The sequence below is a fragment of the Ursus arctos genome, unplaced genomic scaffold (genome assembly GCF_023065955.2).
Source record: "Ursus arctos isolate Adak ecotype North America unplaced genomic scaffold, UrsArc2.0 scaffold_24, whole genome shotgun sequence".
Taxonomy (NCBI): Eukaryota; Metazoa; Chordata; class Mammalia; order Carnivora; family Ursidae; genus Ursus; species Ursus arctos.
In genome coordinates, this window is record NW_026622919.1 from 1,840,556 (window position 1) to 1,859,952 (window position 19,397).

The 19,397-nt window shown below is 62.1% G+C and overlaps 1 protein-coding gene across 5 annotated transcripts in view; it reads right to left on the reverse strand.

The window, feature by feature from the left end:
* The window catches only part of BAIAP2 (BAR/IMD domain containing adaptor protein 2), a 66,295-nt gene that overhangs the window by 42,606 nt on the left and 4,292 nt on the right, over positions 1–19,397 (reverse strand). For all 5 annotated transcript variants that reach the window (XM_044378696.3, XM_026483926.4, XM_026483928.4 and 2 more), the window contains exons 2-3: positions 8,719–8,794; positions 5,935–6,021 (exon numbers count right to left, since the gene is read on the reverse strand). In XM_044378696.3, coding sequence (XP_044234631.1) covers positions 5,935–6,021; positions 8,719–8,794 — 163 coding nt within the window. The remainder of the gene's footprint in view (positions 1–5,934; positions 6,022–8,718; positions 8,795–19,397) is intronic.

A 19,397-nucleotide genomic window follows, 5' to 3' on the forward strand; every position in this document is an offset into this window, starting at 1 on the left:
AGCACCAAACAAAGGGACACAGAAGGTCACCACGTGGTGACAAGGTTCAGCTCCTCGGGAACATGTGGCCGCACCACGTGTAGTTTGCACACTCAGCGTCACACCCCACCACCAGACAAAGCCAGAACCACATGGGAAACCGACAGGCCCGTCGTCCTGGGGGCCGAGGCGCACGCCTCGTCGACTCACTGATCAGTACGGGAAACTCTCGAGATTGGAACATAACACAGAACCCGCACCTGTCATCGGGGTACACACAGCACACACCACACACACCGGGCCCCGGGCCAGACAGAACAGCCTGTCAGCGAGCGCCCAAGATGCGGGACCATCCGGGAACCTGCGTGGGCCCCTCACCTGGGGTCCAGACCAGCCTGCAGGGAGGGGTGGGGAAGGGAGGGGAGTCCGTACCGATGCCCCTGGCACCCGCCGACTGATGGAATCAAGGAACGGAGGGACCAGGACAGAGCATCTCCTCTGCGGGTGACCTCAATACCTATAACCCCAAAGACATTGTTCCATGGGGACAGTGGCCAAAACGTGCCACCGAACCCCAACCTGTCCACAATTACCCAAGAGCAAAGGATCCCAAATGTGAAATTTCCACCAGGGCCTTGAGGCGGGGAGCAGAGGCAAGAGGCTCACAAGGGCCCAGAAGACCTGGCCTCTGTCAGCAGGTCACCGTGTGGGACAAACCCAGGGCAGGTGTCCCCCTAGGCGGCATCACTGGCCCTTGGTATGTTGGCACCTCGGACGCTCCAAGTTGTAACAAACTGAAAACAACTGCCTCTTGGCGTCCGAGAGGCCTCCAGCCTCAGAGCCGGGCTGGCTAAGCTGGCCGGTAGCCGCAGCGTCTGGCCCAGGGGTCTGGGAGGCTGGGCTGGCGGGGCGGGGGGGTGTCCTGCCCTCGCAGATGTGGCATGAGAGCGTGAGAAGAGAACGTGGCTGTGCTAAGCCTCACTCAGAGGGGAGCCCTGCCAAGACTCACAGAAGCCTCACAAGCCGGGCACAAGTCCACACGCAAGCCCACGTGCTCACTCCTGTCCCCGAGAACGACGGCAGGTCAGCAAGGAGCGCCCGGGGCCGCCGGCCCAGCAACCCTGGTGCCATGGCTGAGGCGGCCTAGCAGGGCAGCGCCGTGGAAGGTCACCATGGGGCAGGGCTCAGCATCACGGTCCTGTGGATGTATTCACTCAGAGCAGCAAAACCCACTCAGAATAACCCAACTGCTGATGAGAGAGGAGAGAAACACGGTGTTCATGGTGTGTCCATGGAACGTTCTAGAGCAGCCAACACGTGCACCTGCGGCTGGGGACGGCACGGGGGCGTCCTCATAAGGCACAAATCCATCCTCCCAGACCCCGCCTGTTCCAAGCCCCTAGCAGCCTCACCTCCCTCCTCCGTTCCAGACTGTTCCCACTTCGCCAGAACACTTCGTTTGTGCCCCTTGCTCCTGTCCTCTGCACCCGGGTCACAGCCGAACACCCGCCCCTGGTCACCCTGCCCGTGGCCCCGAGGCCGCACACCTTGTCCACCACTCGGGGATGCTGTGATCTCCAGCCCCGCCCACACCCTTCCCACAACACACACACACACACACACACACACACACACACACACACACACACACGGGCCCAGAGTCGGGAGATCTGCAACAGCCTGGGAACAAAGATCTCAAATGCTTCCAGAAAGAAAAAACAAAACACACCCAAAACTAAACACCTACATGGAAGAAAGCAACAGAGCAACGCTGGAGCCAGAGGACGGCGGGTGGTGCCTCCCAACCCTGCGGCAAGACCGCATCCCACCTGCAGTTCTAAGCCAGCCAAGCCTTTCGCCAAGCAGACACAGATGCAGGAGACAGGGGCTCAGGTACTTGCCCGTGTACACGCCGAGGAAGCGTTAAAAGCCCCGCAACCGAGGGAGAAACAGGACCCAGAGCACACAGTCCCGGGACCGACAAGGGATGCCTGGTGCACAGGGGAGTGTGGGCGGGCGGGATGCGAGCGGGGCTAGGGGCGCGCTCCTGAGGGGGAAGAAACAGCTGGACTAACGCGGACCGTGTCCGAGGGCCTGGGAATAAATCAGCAGAGAACGAAGCAGATGAAAAAAAAAGCAAAGACGGAAATCATAACCACAGTCACAACAGTGACAAAATCCGTGAGGAAAAAAATCAATCAACCAACTTCACTGAAATCGAACGCGTTTGTTCTTCTAAAAACACCGTCCAGAAATGAAAGGCGAACGAGATTGGGAGAAAACGTCTGGGAGACGCGCGCCCGACAGAGAACTTCCATCCGGGACACGGGATGTTTACAACTCCGTCACGGGACAAAACCCACCAAAAGAAGAGAAGGACGCGAGCACACACTCAGCCTCGGAAGAGAAACAAGCACACGAAAGATGCTCAGCCTGCCCTCGGTTCACGAGCAAGCTGCCACCTGCAAGTGCCCAAACTGGAAACAGTCCCGACACGGCTCAGCACGAGGCAGGACAGGCCGGCGCCTCCATCCAGCGGGAAGCCCTCTGCGCCACGGCAAGAGGGGCCGCCGGCACGCGCAGAGACGCGGATGACTTTCCCAACAATGTTGCAGATAAAAGCAGCCAGGCCAGGGGCGCCTGGGTGGCTCAGCCGTGAAGCGTCCGACTTCGGCTGAGGGCGTGATCCCAGCGTTCTGGGATCGAGCCGCGTATCTGGCTCCCTGCTCAGCGGGAAGCCTGCTTCCTCCTCTCCCACTCACCCTGCTTGTGTTCCCTCTCTTGCTGCCTCTCTGTCAAATAAATAAATAAAAATCTTAAAAAAAAAAAAAGCAGCCAGGCCAAAACAGTACAGTACACGCCACACGATCCCACCGACACTCGAGGCCAGCAAACACACGCTAACTTCCCATGCAAAAAGAGGCCAGACTCCAAGGTCACGAACGGTCACCGCCCGACATCCGGAGCCGCTAAATGCACAGAGGAGGACAGCGGATGACTGGCTTCCAAGGGCTGGAGGGAGGGGGACGGGGAGGGAGGGCCACTGCCGTCGGGGTCCTCTGGCTGGAGTGGGTGAGGGATGCGCTTCGGAAGCAGACGCTGCTGAGGGCTGTGCAGCCCTGTGAACATACTAGAAACCACCGGACTGTCCACCTTCAATGGGCGAGTTTCCGACACGTGCAGCACGTCTCAATAGAGCTATTACCAAAAGAAGAGATTTGCGTGCCGAAGTGGGGCTGTCACCAGAAGAAATCCTTTCTTTTTTTTTTTTTTAAGATTTTATTTATTTATTCAACAGAGATAGAGACAGCCAGCAAGAGAGGGAACACAAGCAGGGAGAGTGGGAGAGGAAGAAGCAGGCTCATAGCAGAGGAGCCCGATGTGGGGCTCGATCCCATTACGCCGGGATCACGCCCTGAGCCGAAGGCAGACGCTTAACCGCTGTGCCACCCAGGCGCCCCACCAGAAGAAATCCTCACGGTTGTGCCCCCGGGTCCTGACACAGAGCCCTAAATCCCTTGGGAGCCCGTGAGTGACAGGGACATCTTTCAGCCTAATGTGGTGACTCTGAGGGGGCTCCCAGATGGAGCTGGTCACCAGGAAGGCCCCTGACGACCAGAAGCTGGACTTTCAGCCACACCCCATCCTCTGGGGACAAGAGGGGCTGGAGACTGAGGCACTGGCCGTGCGCACAGGATGATGCCTCCATGAAAATGCGTAAACCACGGGGTTCTGAGAGCTTTCAGGTGGGGGACACACCCACCTGCTAGGGGGAGTGCCCCAATTCTGGGGGGACAGAAGCACCTGTGCTCGGGGCCCTCCCAGATCCCACCCAACATTTCTCTCCATCTGGCTGTTCAACTGTACCCTTCGTTGTACCCTTTCCAGTAAACTGGTCAACGTAAGCAAGCATTCCCCAGAGAGCTCTGAGCTGTTCTAGCAAACTACCCAACCTAAAAGGGGGTCATGGGAACCCCTGATTTGTAGCCAAGTCCAACAGAAGTGTGGCTCACTGAGGACACACTGCTCCAAGCAGACGGTGGCAGAGCAGACCCGAACTGTGGGTTCTCAGAAAGCAGGAGAACTGGCTGACCGAGGGAGCCCCACGTGTGTTGCCCGAGCTACGCTGAGAGGACATAGGTCTCAGTTTGCCTGGCACCTCTGTGGACGCACAAGAGGAAATTCCCACCTGGCGCCGGACCCCATGCTCCACATAAGCCTCAGGAGAGGTTCCGAAAACCCACAAAAGCAAGCCAGAAGCTCCCGGATTCCAGCTGGAGCCAGGCTGGGCCCCCGGAGCAGTGAGGGGCCGTCCCTCCCCCAGCGTGCTCCCTGCCCCGCCACCCTGCTCCACGGCACAAGGCCGTCCAGCCGTGCACCGGGCACGCCGGAGGGCAGCACCCCGGACGCCAGCACCCGGAAGCTCTAGGACCTCACTGCAGTTTCTCACATGCCCGCCTTCATCCTGGGGCCACGGAGACATGCTTTTTCCCACGCACAGACCCTTGCCCTCCCGTGAGTGCGACCACAGGGCCTGGTCCCCATGGCAGACACGTGACTAACTCCCACAATCAAATGCCCCTTCTGCAGACGGGAGCCTGTGTGCAAACTCACGCGGGTCACGCACAACAACAACGCCCCTCCGAGGGGTTGGGGGCCCAGACCGCAGCCACAAGAGCTGCAGCCAGGAGGCCCAGGAATACCGAGCCGGCCCACGTGTGGCCTCTGCGTCCCTGAGCCGGCCGGTCCACAAGCATCCCTTGTGGCAAAGGAGTGCCGGCCTCCGAAGCCTAAGTGTCCTGAACGTCACCAGCGAGGCCTCACCTGCACGCCTCACCCGCTCGGCACCCCTTAGCCCCCCCACGTTCTCCCACGTCTGCGAGGGGCAGGTCAGCTCGGTGTGCGTGGGGGCCAGACGGCTTCCTCCAGAGCCACGGAGCAGCACAGCCTTTCAGACGCCGGACAGAGGCCCACCCGCCACCTGCACAAACAGAGCCCGGCCTGCGTGTGGGGTCTGGCCCTGGTCACACATTCCGCCCGGCACGTTGCCCCCGGCCCCAAAAGTCTCCATAGCTGCGTCTGTGAGCACAGCAGCGGCGTTTTCACACCAGTCTGGGCGCCGCGGTGGCTCTCCCGGCGCGACAATCACTGGCCACACGGCTCATGCCTGGCGAGCCTGCTGTGGACAGGCCTCACATGTGGCACGGGACAGTGTGAAAGGGCAGAGGGCAGTGGGGGCACCGAGGGAGGGAGAAGGCCTGCTCTGGGAGCTGCAAGTATGCACGTGGACAGCCTGGTGCCCCACACCTGCCGGCACGAGCAGGGCCTCTGGGCACGTGAGGGACACCGTCCACGCTTCACTCTGTGCGCCTGGGTTAAGAGCGAGCTGATCTCACGGTATGAAATTCACAAAACAGCGAGAGCACAGAGACCATAACCCGCCCTAGGAGCGCCACCTGCTACACTCCCGGGCCTTTTCCTCAGTTTATCACGCGATATGCACGCACACCCATGCGTCCTTTCCCAAAACCGGGTCACCCACGCGATGGGTTGGCCTCCCGTCTCCCAATCACACCAGGAATCTCCCCGTCACCTCAGTCCTGCTTCCACACAGTGCCCCACACCAGCCACGCGGTTCTGTACGAACGCCTGTCCATCTGGATCTGCCGCTGTCCTCACCCCATGCTGTGCTTCTTGGGGGGGACCGACCCACCCGTGTGCTCTCTGAGCAGCACCCCGAAGCTGCCCAGCACACCCCGCTTGCAGCCAGGCGTGTACCTCACAGCCCTCGCCAGCTCTGAGGTCACGGTTCTCTCAGAGAAGCTTCTTGTGTGACAAGGAGACCCTGGTCCCCAGTGGAAGCAGAACCAGACAGGGGACGGGACCCCAGACCCGCCCGGGCACGTGTGACAACCTGACAGCCATCGGGGGTCTCCGCTGCACTGGGGGTCTTACCGAGTTCTTTGGAGCCCTGGCTCTCGCTGGCTAGCTCACCCATCTTCACAAGGGCGTCAAAGTAGCCTTTGGCAGCATAGGTCACACCTGAGAGGAGAGAAGGGACGGTTACTGTCCATCCTGAGGACGGACGAGACCATCAGCACCCATGCAGTGGTCGCGGTGCATGCCAGCCCCCTGTGCTCCGCGGCCCTTCCGCCTGGGCTGAGCGCACCCATTCCTGGTTGATGTTCTTCTCTTGCTGCAAACGTGAGAGCTGCTTTTCTTTCTAAGAACTTGGTGCCCAGTCAGGCCCAGAGCTACTCCAGTCAAACCGCTGGGTGCCGTCGCCAGCACCCCAGATCTGGGGAGGGGCAGCAGGGCCCACCAAGTACATGTCACGAGACAAGACCCCGCCAGGCAGGAGATGGCAGGAAGCTGTGCGCGCGGAGACCCCCAGCCAGCATCGGACAGCGCCCCGCACCTCTCCGAGCTGAGGCCACACCACGGGCCCGCCCCACACCCCATGGCGACTGCGGCTGCACTGGACGCGCACCTAGAGTCCCAGGGAGGAGCCCACTGCCCGTCGACCCTGGGTGGGCCTGCAAACGCTTCGTCTGCCCGGAGGCCCGCACTGCTGGCTGGCGGGAGGATAGGGCGCTGAGAGCAGCACCAACTGCGGGACAGCAACATCTAGGCCGCTCCCTCCAGAACCCAGGCCGGGGTGTCTAACCGGGCACTTCATCACATTTATTTAGGTGGTTTCCAACGAAGCGCACGCCCAGGAGCGCGCTTGGCGCGCCCACCGGCTGGACCGTGTCTGCCGCCGGGGGATGGGGGGGGCTCCTCAAAGCTGATCAGAGAAAAGCCACGCCTGGCACAAGGGTGGCACGGGGGAGGCCGAGTGCAGCTGAGGGGACGGTGGTGATGTGGCCGGCTGAGCTCGGTGCCACAGGCCAGTCCAGGAAAACGGGCAGCGGAGGAGCTCTGTGATTCTGCACACACGGCCCCCGCAGAGCCTCACGGGGATCCCCAGTAGGTGCAGAAAGGCCCGGAAGGAAACCTGGCCTCACATCAAAGGGGAGAGTGTGGCGTGGCCTTGACCAGGACTGACTGGGAGTGAGGTGACATCCCCCCATGAGGACGCCAGGTGAGGGTGAGAAGAGTCCTACGGACGGCAGCTCCAGAAAAGGAACCCCCGTCAGCCACGTGCAAGGCTCCCGCATGCATGGTACACAAGAAAAGTCAACCCCAGTCAGGAAGAGATCAGAGCCCGGTCCTGCTCCATGGGCACCGCGAGGGGCTTTGTTCGGAGCACCCGAGACCCGGGACCGCCCCCCCGCCTCTTCCCCCCACCAGCTTACGGACTGAGTGCCTGTCCTGCATGCAGAGCATTTTGGGGCAACAGCCCCAACAGGGCACGTTTGCCAGGAGGCTGAGCCGGCTCTCAACTCCTGGCAGGCACAGAGGTCACCACCATGGCCTGGGACCTGCCATTACCATTAAGACCCTACAGGCTGGCTTGACAAAGGGACAGAACCTGTCCGACGAGCAGCTGTGCCTCCTTTTTTGCGGGAGACCGGGTGACCGGCAGGCTCCCGGGGCAGTGTCCCTGTGCGCAGGGCTGCAGTGCAGGGACAGGGTGGAGGGAGGGCAGCTCGGGAAAGCCTGCAGGGTGTTAGAACACTGTGTGGAACCCCAAAACCAAAAGGCAGCGTAAGGCCCCGCCCCTCCATGCCCACATGGAGACTGGGAGACGGCCAGGGGCTGCTGGTCAGTGCCATCGACCCCCACAGAGCAAGAACAGAGGAGCACTGCCCCACACTCCTGGCCTGGTCTGTGTGTGACATCAAGGCCATTCTCCTGCAAAAAGGGTCAACGTGCAGCAGCATCCCCTAGAAGGAAGGACCAGGGCTATGACGGAGAGCTACGCGGCAGACCAGCTTATGACCGGAGGTCCTCCCTGCCCCCAAGACGTGATGAGCGGGCAGGACTGCGGCCAGACGCCTCTGGCTGCAGACCAGCAAGACTACTGTCCAGGAACAGACTGGTTCCACCGGGTGCTCTGTCCCCAGGTGACCACAGAGACAGAAAAGAACGGGGGCGGCCCAGCGCTGCTCTCTCCTTGCTGCCTCCAACCTGAAGTCCCCTCCAACAAAGTCCCCACGGGGCCTGGACACCCCAGGGCAGCTGTCAGACACTGGTGTATGCTCTCCAGACACAGCCTCCTTGCTGGGGGTAGGGGCTCTGCTCACAAGGGTGCCGCAGTTAGAGCGACAGCCTGACACCTACCCTGCAGAGACACGGTCAAGGGTGGGGGAGAGCAGCACCAGTCCCCGAGAACTGGGCTCCCTGACCGCAGAGTGACTCAGCCGGCCCCCGCTGGGATGGAGGGGCCCAGACACACCCGCAGCCCGTGCTGGCACCAACGTCCCCTCCTTGAGCGAGACTGGGCAGAGCTGCCCGCGCCCCCAGCACCCAGAGTCCCACGTCTTCGTCAGGTGCAGGGTGCCCACCTACCAGGGAGCGGTGCAGGTCCCAAGCCCCAAGCCCAATCCTGCAGCTTCAAGACGAAGGTTCTGAGGACAGAACTCCACACCCACCATCTTTAGGTGCTGTGGGCTGACACTGAGCCCAGACCCCAGGATAAGGCCGAGGACACGGCCATCCCCACGACAGTGGGTGCAGATTCCAGGGCTCACAGGCCTCCGAGGTGCGGCCCCACAGACTCGCTCCTTCCAATCTAATCTCCAAGAGCTGTGCACCTGCTGCGAGAGCAATGCTCCCACCCCGAGGCCTCCTTACCTGCCAGAGCTTTCTCATAGTTCTTCCCCATGGCAATGAAGTTCCGGAGGCTGGGGTTGAACTGCTCCATGATGGTCTGCGAAAAGCAAGAAGAGAAAGGGCATGAGTGACCCAGGTGACCTGGGGACCCCGGGAGTGTCCCAACAGGAGGCGAAAATCCATAGGTGGAGACCACAGAGCCCCAGTCAGGCTTCTGGACTCCAAACCCCAGCCCCGCCCTCGGGCAGACCCCCCAGGCCTCATTCCACTGCCTAGGAGGGCGGAGGCAAGGACGTGCTCTCCGGATCGAATAAGCAAATATACAAAGTGTGCGCCTGGCATACAACCGGCGCTCAGAAACGCTGCTGCTGAGGTGCCGTCACCCCGTCTGGAGGGGCTGAGTCAGCCGAGGAAAACCCTCCTGCCGGCCACACACAGCGGCTCGGCCTGCCCAGCATCCCCTCCCGCAGAAGTCTTCACTCAGCACATCAATTACCAAACGTCAGCTCCGATTAGAGGGACCCACAGCCTGATGTGCAAACACCAGGCTGTGAATAAGCCAGCAGGCAGGGTCTGCTTGCCCAATGGACGGCAGGTCTTTGTCGGAAGAAATTAGATTTTCACCACGAAGGCCAAATAAAGGTTTTAATTTCAAAGCGTAAAAACAGGCACCCGAACCCCAGCGGAAGGCGAGTTGCGCCGGGCAGCAAGGGCCGAGGCCGAGAGCCAGCCCAGACAGCAAGCACGCCGCACGGAACGCTCAAAGCAAACCCGTCTCATCCTACGTCTTCAGGTCCATGATTACAGCAGCCGTCTGTCTGATCTTTCCTGAGGATAAGAGAGAACAGGAGACCTGGAGGGGAAACCGCCTGACCCTCCCACAGACCACGGAGCCCCAGACGCTTCTCTGAACCGAAGCTGGGTGCCCTCATCCCCAGCCCCGATCTGTATGCAGCTCCAGCCCTAGGAACGCCCCTCCTGCCCCTCTCCTTGCCCTCGGCCAGTGGGAAGGGCTCTGCGAGCTGCCATCCACCCACCCCGGGGTGCAGCCAGGGGTGTCAGCACAAAGGGACGGAGACCCGCACTCACAGGGGATGAGGCCCTGCATCGGAGCTCCCACCTACTCACATACGGGGCTGGGCCCCAGGCTCGTTGAAGGGGTGCCCACCAGGCTCCACACCACGTGGGGAACAAGGAAAGGAAACACACGCAGCCCGATCCACAGGGTAGGTGTGCCTTCCTGTCTGGAGGCAGCAAAGGCACAGGCCTGCTCCACGCAGCACCACAGCTGAGAGATGCAGGGGGACACAGCAGTGACCTCGCCAAAGTCCACCCCCCCCGCCGCGGCTGACAGCCTGAGAGCAAAAGCACACCCACACCACACAGCGGGCAGTAAGTGCCCTGAGCTGGCAGAGAGCACGACAGCGGGACACGGGCTCACACAGGCGGGAAGGCAGGGGAGTGGGGCTGCGGGCAGGCGACGGCAGGGCAGAGGCCCAGGGCCCAGCCACTGGGTATACCAGGAACAGCAGAACAGCATGCAGGCTGAAAGGTCGGCAAGGAGGTGAGAACAGGCCAGCCCACCGCCCCATAGCCTCACAGCCTCACCGCCCGCGTGGGGAAGGCCCTGCTTTCCGGAGCCAGATGGGAGGGTCTGAGCAGAGCCATGCGGTCCAACTACATTCCAACTCCGGGAGACTCTCGCTGATGGCCCCAACGGATGCGGGGACCCCTGTTGGAGCTGCTCTGGGATCTAAGAAGTGGGGCCCTTGGGAGATGGGGCCAGGCCCATGTATCCCATACACATGGCACGGTGATATGGGGACAGATGGGGCATGCGGGGCAGCGAGGGAGGCAGGCGGGATGCAGGTGCCTGGTCTGGGGACCCAGGAATCTGGACACAACAAATCCAGGGAGTGCCTGGGAGCTGGAATCAGGACGTCCTAACAGGCAGCAGGGCCAGGCATCCGGGGAGGATCCTGAGCAGGAAGCCAGGTTTGGGGGCGTCACCAGCCAGGGGTGAATGCAGGGCCTGTGGCAATTCAAGTTGCCTACAGACCTCAGGGCAGAGAAGCGCTCAAGATTCATGTGTAGCTGCTCTTTGTCTTTTCTCTTTTTAAAGATTTTTATTTATTCATGAGAGAGAAAGACAGAAACACAGAGAGAGTACAAGGATTCAGGGGGAGGGGCAGAGGCAGAGGGAGAAGCAGACTCCCTGCTGAGCAGGGAGCCCACGTGGGGCTCGATCCCAGGACCCCGAGATCATGACCTGAGCCGAAGGCAGATGCTTCACCGACTGAGCCCCCCAGGCACCCCACGTGTGTCTGTTCTGTGAAGAGTTCAGGGTGGGGTGGGGCCCTGAGTCCGGGATTCCAGGGTGCCTGCAGATGGGCAGGGGACCGTGTGCTCACGCGTGTGCGCACGCAAGTCCACATGTGCACAGAATTTCAGCATAAAACATGTTTCTCACTGTGGTGCTGGGCATAGGCGTGAGACACTGCTCCAGCGGGCACAGTCAAAACACACCTCGCCTTCCCGGGGCCACGGCCACCCCGGCCCCCAGGTGGCACCCCAGCCTCCTGGCCAGAAGAGGACACTCTGTCCAAGCTCACCCTCTGAGCCCCATCAACACCCTGAGTGACAGCAGGAAACAGGCCAGGAAACGCCCAGGCCAAGCGAGGGGATCGCCGTGGCAGCCCGCCCACACCCTCCCAGTGACACACGGGGACAGCCGCCAGGTTTCGCTCCCTCAGCACGGCGGCTGAGCTCATGCACAAGGAATGCGGGAATGAGTGGGCAGGCGGGATGGGCACTGGGGTGCCAGTCAGGCCACCTGGGCTGGGCAGGGCCTCCGATCCGCTGAGAAGGGCAGGCGGCCAGGACACCAGGCCTGGTCACACAGGGGCCACTGTCACACCTGGAGGCGGTGGCAGAGGCAGAACTGCCCTCTTCCTTGTGGCACTGTGCAGATGCCCACTCCCCGGCCTGAAAAGCAGGCCTCCTGCGGCAGCCTGAGGTGGACACACCGCCCACAGTCACCCACCTGCCTCCCAATCATTGGACGTCCCGGAACCCTGGGTCAGAGGCCTGGCACGGGGCTCCCCTGCCCTTCCGGCACAGCCCGCAGTGCGAGCACCATCGACAGCTGCCCCACCACTGGCTCCCTCGACCAGGACGTAGGAGGGGCCCCAGAACCCACGGAGGCAGGAGCGTCACGGGCTTCCCGCGGTTATCACACGGGGGAGGAGCATTCCGTGGGCTGTCGCTGGCCAGCCTGTACTGCTTCCCAGAAGGGAAGGGATATTGCGATCCTTTCGTGGGCTCTGCATGGAGGGAGCCGAGATCCGAACACCCAAACCCTCCAGTGAGGGGTCTGTTTATGCGGCGACGGGAAGGGAGCTGCTTTTCCTCGAGGCCGGCCTCACACTTGTCCTGAGACGCAGGGGCCCCGGAGAGCCTCAGGGTGCCAGAGGCGCCCCACCACCCCATGCTCCAGGGCCACGTTCCCCGAGCCAGGACACGGTCCCACATCGGGATCAATGACCAGCGTCTCCTTCCAGCTCTGACCCCCGTGCTATGTAAACAAGAGTCCCAAATCGGCTCGGACGCTGCCGTTGAACTCGGAGGCTGCGTGTTTATGCCCCCCCCCCCCCCGGCAGAATACACACTGAGAAAGGGTTGGAGTGACGAGGGATCTCTGCCGGACACACTCACCAGCTCAGGCGTGCTGTGCAGTCACCCTCCTGCCGGGACATCCCACAGCTGGATGCTGCGGCCCTCCCTGGAGTCTACGTGAACCTCCACAGCAGGGGTGCCCCCAGGGACCCCAGCCATGCATTTCTGTAAGAGCAAAAGGGGGGACCGGTGCCCCGCACAGGCACTGTCGGCAGGACCCCAGCATGCTGGGAGCCCCAGGAGCCCTCCCACCTGGGTGGCTCCGGGACACTCCCAGCCTGCCTGGACACTCACGGGCATTTTGATTTCCTTTGTGGTCACAGGTCTGCCTGGCCAGTGAGGAGAAAGAGCAGTGAGACACCCCTGTCTCCACTTGGGGGAATGAGGAGAGGGGCCAGCACATTTCTAGGAAGGCGCTCTGCTAAGGGACTTTGCTCCAGCCTGCTCCTGGGCCGCGTCCGGGTCTGCTGCTTGCAGCTCAGGAATTCTGTTTATGCCTCAGCTCTGGTTCCTAATGACCGCCCGCCAGCACCTTCCTGGCAGGGCAGTCGCGAAGAGCAGAGTTTCTCTGCTGACAGAGGGGAAGTGACATGCCTTCTGCTTCCCCTCCAGCCCCTCACTCGCAGCGAAAGACGGACGGGGTGGCCGTGGTTGCCTGTGTGCTGTGCACACACGCACACACGGTGTGTGACTGAGCCAGGCTTCCTTTCTCTCTGCGCACTCGACCCCTGGAAGAACAACTCTAGAAGACAAGATGGCGCTGGGACCCCACCTGGCCTTTAACCCCCATCACCCTGCGCCCTCGCCCAATGATCCTTAAGCACCGCTGCCCCATTTTACAGACGGACAGAGAGAGGCCCGGGAAGGTTAAGAGCCTGCCCACCAGCTCTGGGCGGAGCCAGCTGTGGCTTCAAGCGCGGGCTGGCCACACAGCTGAGCGCACCCCTCGCCGCACACGGGCCTCCCTGCTACCCCGATGGCTGCCCCAGGTGCCGTCCGTGCGACTCCATCTGCCCTGGGCTGCTTAGGAGCCCTGGCCAGCAACACCGGCACGAGGCAAGGGCCGAGGTGACTTGCACCTGCTCCGCGACCCCACGAGAGGACTGATGTCAGGGTGCCCGTCCCCTCTGCTTACCCAGGACACACGGCCTCCAGCCATGGAGGCGCCCAGCGCCTGGCTGCCCGGGACCACCTGCCCTCACGTCCCACCCCTCACCACTGCAGGGTAAGCAGGCACCAGCCTCCGGGCCAGCAGCCCCAGTCTACTGTGGCAGCCCGCTGTCCAGGAGCTGCTGGGGAGGTGGTGGCCACCCTCCAAGGGGAGGCCTGCCTGCCGCAGCCTCCAAGAAGAGCACTGACTCATTGGGGCCCCGGGTGGAGGGCCCGGCTCACAGTGCAAGACTTCTGCCTGGGGATGGGGGCAGATGGAAGGTCCTGTCCCCCTTTAAAAATAGGAACATCTATCCTGGAGGTCCTTTTTGAAGGAATAAAACCAGCTTGGGGCGTTCAGGGAGTGCTCGGGGAGGGGGGCTTCCTGGAGGAGGCAGATCTCAAGCTGGATCTCACTGGGTTAGAGCAGAGGAAGTAAGACTGTGTTCATACTTGCTCAGAGAATGACTGGATGCGGTGAAGCTTCCAGAACAAAACAGCCACAGGGGTGATGTTGGGAGAGTGGCCAGCAGAGAACAGAGAACCCCCCCGCCCCCCGGGAGCAGGGACAAACCGAGCAGCTCTCCACACGCACCAACTACCCTTTAGGAGCACCAGGACCCCCTCCCCACACCCTCCATGGGACTCCCCCATGGGCCACGAGCCCCACAGCCCACGAGCTCCCCTCAGGTCCCAACTCTCTGCCATGGGCACGTGTGGCCTCAGCCCCACAGCCGCCCACAGAGATGAGGGCCGCACAGGGGCACGGGGAGGCCAACCTGGCCGCAGCCTCCCAAGGAGGAAGCATGACAAGGAGGAAGCATGGCGAGCTGGCACTAGGAAACAAGGCACTGGACTGTTCCAGAACACAGAGGGCTAGACTTCCTGCCCCTCCCCCCACCCTGGGAGGGCGGCCACAGGTGGCCTCGCCCCAGGTGAGGGAGGCTGAGAAGCTGCCCAGCAGGGAGGACGTGGCTCGTGCCTCCATCAGCTTTCTGACGAGCCACCAACTTACAATCAAGTCACAATTCATGTCTTTGGCATGGCACGTGGGGGGTCAGGGGGCCTGAGGCCCCAGGAGCAGGGATGGCCTGAGCCACTGGCAGAGCAGCACAGGGACAAGGGACACGATTCTGTGCCCTGTGTAGTCCTGGCCCCCCGCAGGGATGGGCGACGGCCGGCACAAGAACGGGGAGCAGCCGGGCCGCCAGCTCCCCCACTCCCCTTCCAGGGGTCTCGGAGCACCACCATTTCCTTGCTTGGACACCCCCCACCCTCCGGGAACCAGACACACCCTGCAGTAGGGTCCAAGGCCCCCGATAGCCTGGCCACCCATCTCCTGTCTGGGAGACACACGCCCCCCACGCTGACTTCAGTGGGGCTCAGCCCCTAACGGCACCCACGGCAGTCACCTTCCAGGGGCAGCATACTTGCCCCCGAGCGCTGGGCCCCGCGCCAGGGGACCCATGTGCTCAGGATGCTCTCGGTCTGCGCTCAGCACTGAGCCGAAGCCCATGCTCCCAGCCAGCCGCCTTTGGGATAAAATCGCAGTGTGCTCCTGGCGACCTCTTCGCGTCGCCAGAGCCCGAGGACGGTCATTGGCTCAAGGCTGGAGAGAAACCATCACGGCCCCACACATGACCAGCCTGGAACCCTGTCACTCCGATTCGGACACAGGGCACCCAGGACGCCCTGCCGACCATACCCGCGCACTGCTCCTGGGGGTGGGGGCCCAGTGCACACCTGCTAGGGGCTGATCAGTCCCCTGAACACGCGTGAGCTGAAGTCCCAGCCCCCAGCACCTCAGAGTGCGGCTGTACGTGGAAAGAGACTGGACAGAACGGATTAGGTTGAAGGAGGTCATCAGGGTGGGCCCCAGTGCAGTCTCACTACTGTCCTCCTAAGAAGGGATCAGGACACAGACACACAGAGGGACAACCGTGCGGGGACTCGGACACAAGCGGCCGTCTGCCCGCCCAGGAGAGAGGCCTCGGGAGAACCAGCCCTTCCCATGCCTGGCTCTAGGACTCCCAGCCCCCACCACCGTCAGAAATTGGTGTCTTGAGGAAGCCACCGCCTACGGCGCTGTGTCACGGTAGCCGGAGCACCCGGAGACACTGGGCCAGCCCCCAGTCGCCGCATGAAGGCCCAACGCTGACAGCGAAACTAAGTCTGGTTCCTGCTTGCCCGGTTAGAACATTCCCCTGGCCTGTCCTTGTGCCTGCGAAGGCTCTGACCTGAGTTTCACAGGCTGGGCTCCCTGGATGAGAAACCACCAGCGAGCGAGCAGGGAGGCCGCCTGGGCAGGCTGGGGAGCCGCCCCCTCCCGCTGCCCTCCGGTGCCGCAGGACGCCCGGCCCGAGGGCGCCGCTGGGAGCCCAAGTCAGACAGCAGCACCGAGGCCTCTGCCTTGGCCTTCCCGCCCTGCCGCCGACCTCCTGCCCCCTGCAGAACTCCGCACTCTGAAAGCTAATGACGACAGCCACCACGCACCCAACGCATTCCCTGTGCCAGGAACTCTTCCGTGGGCCCGCTTACTCGTTGACGAGAAAATGGTGGCACAGAAGCTGAAAAACTTGCCTGAAGTGTGTGGGACTCCCGAACGGAACGACAGACGGCTCCAGGCTTCAGCAGGCCTGTTCCAGCCCCACTCAGCCATGGACCAGCTGACGGCCTTGGAACACGCTGCTTCACCTCATAAGGCTCCCCTGCCAGCCGGGGACAGCCAGGGCCCCCGTTGAGAAGCTGAGGGATAAAGGAGGTCGCGTGCACAGCTCTCAGCACGGCGCCTGGCCCATGGCCATCGAGGTTACTCATGACTACCAGCAGGCTGGAAGGCCCAGCGGCCCACGACCGATGCTTGGCCCACCCCCGTCCCCAAGCAGAGCCAGAGAGAGACAGCGTGACACACCGACTTCACAGCCCCCTCCCCAGGACTCCTGCTGCTGGCTTGACCATAGCCCCTGGCCGAGAGGTGCCTCCAAGCCACCCCAGCCTGGGGCCAGCAAGGCCCTGGATTCCCAAGGGTAAGATGGCCATGGCCTGAGTGCCATCAGTCTCTGGACTGGAAACGACATGGCTTCTCTGGGCAGGCAGGAGAGAATGAAGGGGGGACAGACAACAGGCCTCTTCTGCCAGACAGTATCTCCCAGGGCAGGGGCTTGACCAGCCCCACAGTGCGCTCAGGGGGCGGCAGACGGGCCCTAGGTCTATTTCCCTCGGGAGTAGCCCTTCTGCCTCTGTCACAACCCTTTCATTTCTTTTTCAGATTTTATTTATTTGAGGAGGAGAGAGCGAGAGAGCATGGGGGGGAGGGGAAGAGCAGAGGGAAAAGCAGACTCCTCACTGAGCAGGGAGCCTGACGCAGGGCTTGATCCCAGGACCCTGAGATCATGGCCTGAGCTGAAGGCCGACGCATCACTGAGCCACCCAAGCGCCCCACAACCCTTTTTTTTAAGAGCCCCGCCAGAAGCGGCAAGGCCACTCTGTCCCAGCAGGTCAGCTGTGACCGTGCATGGGCCCCGGGTGCTGGACAGTGGTCTAGCTCTGGAACGGGGGCACCTGTCCTACACCCCTACTCCCTCCTCACCCCCAATTCCAACAGCAAGATGTTAATTTCTTTTGCAGGGCGGACAGCTATGACATCCCGGTTCATTTCATGGTCTGCTACCTGTGTCATCACCTGGCCCAGGCCTACCCGTGACTGTCCCTGACGTGGCTGGGCAGGGGCAAACCTGGACATTACGTCCACAAACCATTAACAACTCAGAAGGAACAGGGGTCCTGGCTGGTGTCTGAAAGCCTTCTTTGATGGAGAAACAAAAAAGGGTGGGCACAAACAGCAGGAGGGTGTCAAGGCTTGGAAGAACATTCCAGGGACTCGCTCGGGAAAACTGGCCACTGATACCCGATGGCCCAGGCGCCAGCGCTGGGGACACCGGGACACTGAGGGCTATGAGCCGAAACGAAGCTCAGAAGAACCAGACTCTGAATGTGAAACAGTTTCAAAAAATCCCTACCAATTTATTTCACATGTATTTAAGACAAACATTTCTAAAAATTCTTGAAATAATTCTAAAAAACTGTCCCTGTAAGCAGGAAATTAAAATCCCAAACACGAAGAAAGCACTCCATTCTGACCCGTGGCGTTGTTTCCTCCTGGTGGCCCACACTGGCCACGGCTCCTCTCCGATTCAGGTGCGGGATCCAGTGACGCACGTCCAGACCCCTTATGTGCTCTCCCCCAGGGTGTGCGGTGGCGCCCTGAGGACGTTCCTCTCCTAGCGGAAGACGTCCAGACTGGCCCGCCAGCCCCCAGATGGGCACTGGAGCAGGAAGGGGCACCTGCGGGGACCTGGGAGCATCCTGGCCATCGTGCACCTGCAGAAGGACTGAGACCGTTGGGCCACAGAGCCAGAGAAAGGCCAGGCGAGCCTCCTCCCCACCAGCCTGCAGGAGCCCGAGGGCCAGACAGGTTTCTGGGACAGATGGAGTACAAGTCTGTAGGAGGAGCTGAAGGCAGGACGAGGGATCCTGCAGACGGTGTGGGCACAGATCCCCTGGCCCCCGTCCCCAAGGTCACCTCTTAGAGACGGGCTTGGTCTGGCTCCAGGTCCCGCCTTCCCACCCCAGCCCCTCTCTTCACAGGCCCAAGTGTCCGCCCTCTGTGGGGACCAACACCAAGGCCCCAGGAGGCTGCAGGACCAACTGTGCCCCAGCCAACACTCAGCCTGCCCATGGGCCCCGAGAAAGAGGGACGCGTTGTGCGTGGGGACAAAGACCTGCCACGGCCTCCAGAACCGTGGGGGACTGCGCCACTGCTCTCAGAGCAAACAGCTAGGAGGGCAGACCCCGGCTGTTTTATCCCAAGCCCTGATGCCCCCGTGCTGGCCATAGTCGGGCAGCCACGCTGGTCCTGACTCACCACACGTGGGTCTCAGGGGAAGGCTGGGTTTACTCGGCAGCACATCGCGTGAAGACAAAACATTTTGCCCTTTAAGAGAAGCCCAGGCACCCACCTCCCTTCAGGCCACTGGCTGGAGTCATCTGTGCCCACTGGGCTGGGGCCCTGACAGCTACCTCCCGTTGTGTAGCACGCTCAGTGCCAGGAGGGGATTGGCTCAGTCCGTGCCATCCGTAACTACCACGGCTGTCATCAGTGGGTGTTAGCACAGCCCCGACAGCCCCGATGGTGCCCTGGTGCTGCGTAACAAGGGGACACAGGTCTGCGCCATGATGAGGACAGCCTCCCCATCCTGAGTGGCCAGGAAGGTGACATAGGGCAGGCCCTGGCTCGGTGCACCTGGGGGCAAGAAAAGAGGACAGGAGCCAGCCTGGCTGGCAGCCCAGGGCACCCCCACACTGGACTGACGGGTCAGGTGTCCCCACTGGAGGATGACAGCACAGGCAATGTCCAGGGTGCCAGGCCAAGCTCAGTGGGGACAAGTAAGCAGGAAGGCCAGCCCTGCCTGTGGCCCACCCAGTCCAGCGGTGACACTACAGGGCTCTCCGGACCAGGACCCAGACCTGCAAACTTAGGAGGAGTGCCAGCCTGCTTCCCTGAGGCCAGGGGTAGGGGACCAGGCCCTCTCACTCAGCAGCTAGTCCTCCCACGAAAGGCTGCCTGTCCTAGGCAGCCCAGCCAACACTTCCATGCCAGGGGAGGTGGGAACAGGGCTGGCCCTAAGGGAGCTCCACCGCAAACCAGGGGGCCTCATCACAAACCAGGTGGCGTCACCGCAAACCAGGCAGAAACAAGACGTGCTCCTGTGGCACCACCAGCGCCTCTCCCTGCTGACAGTATCCCAAAAGCCCAGGGCCAGCACCAGCCACCACTGTGACCTGGAGCCTCAGGTGCCCACGGGTCAGTCCCACGA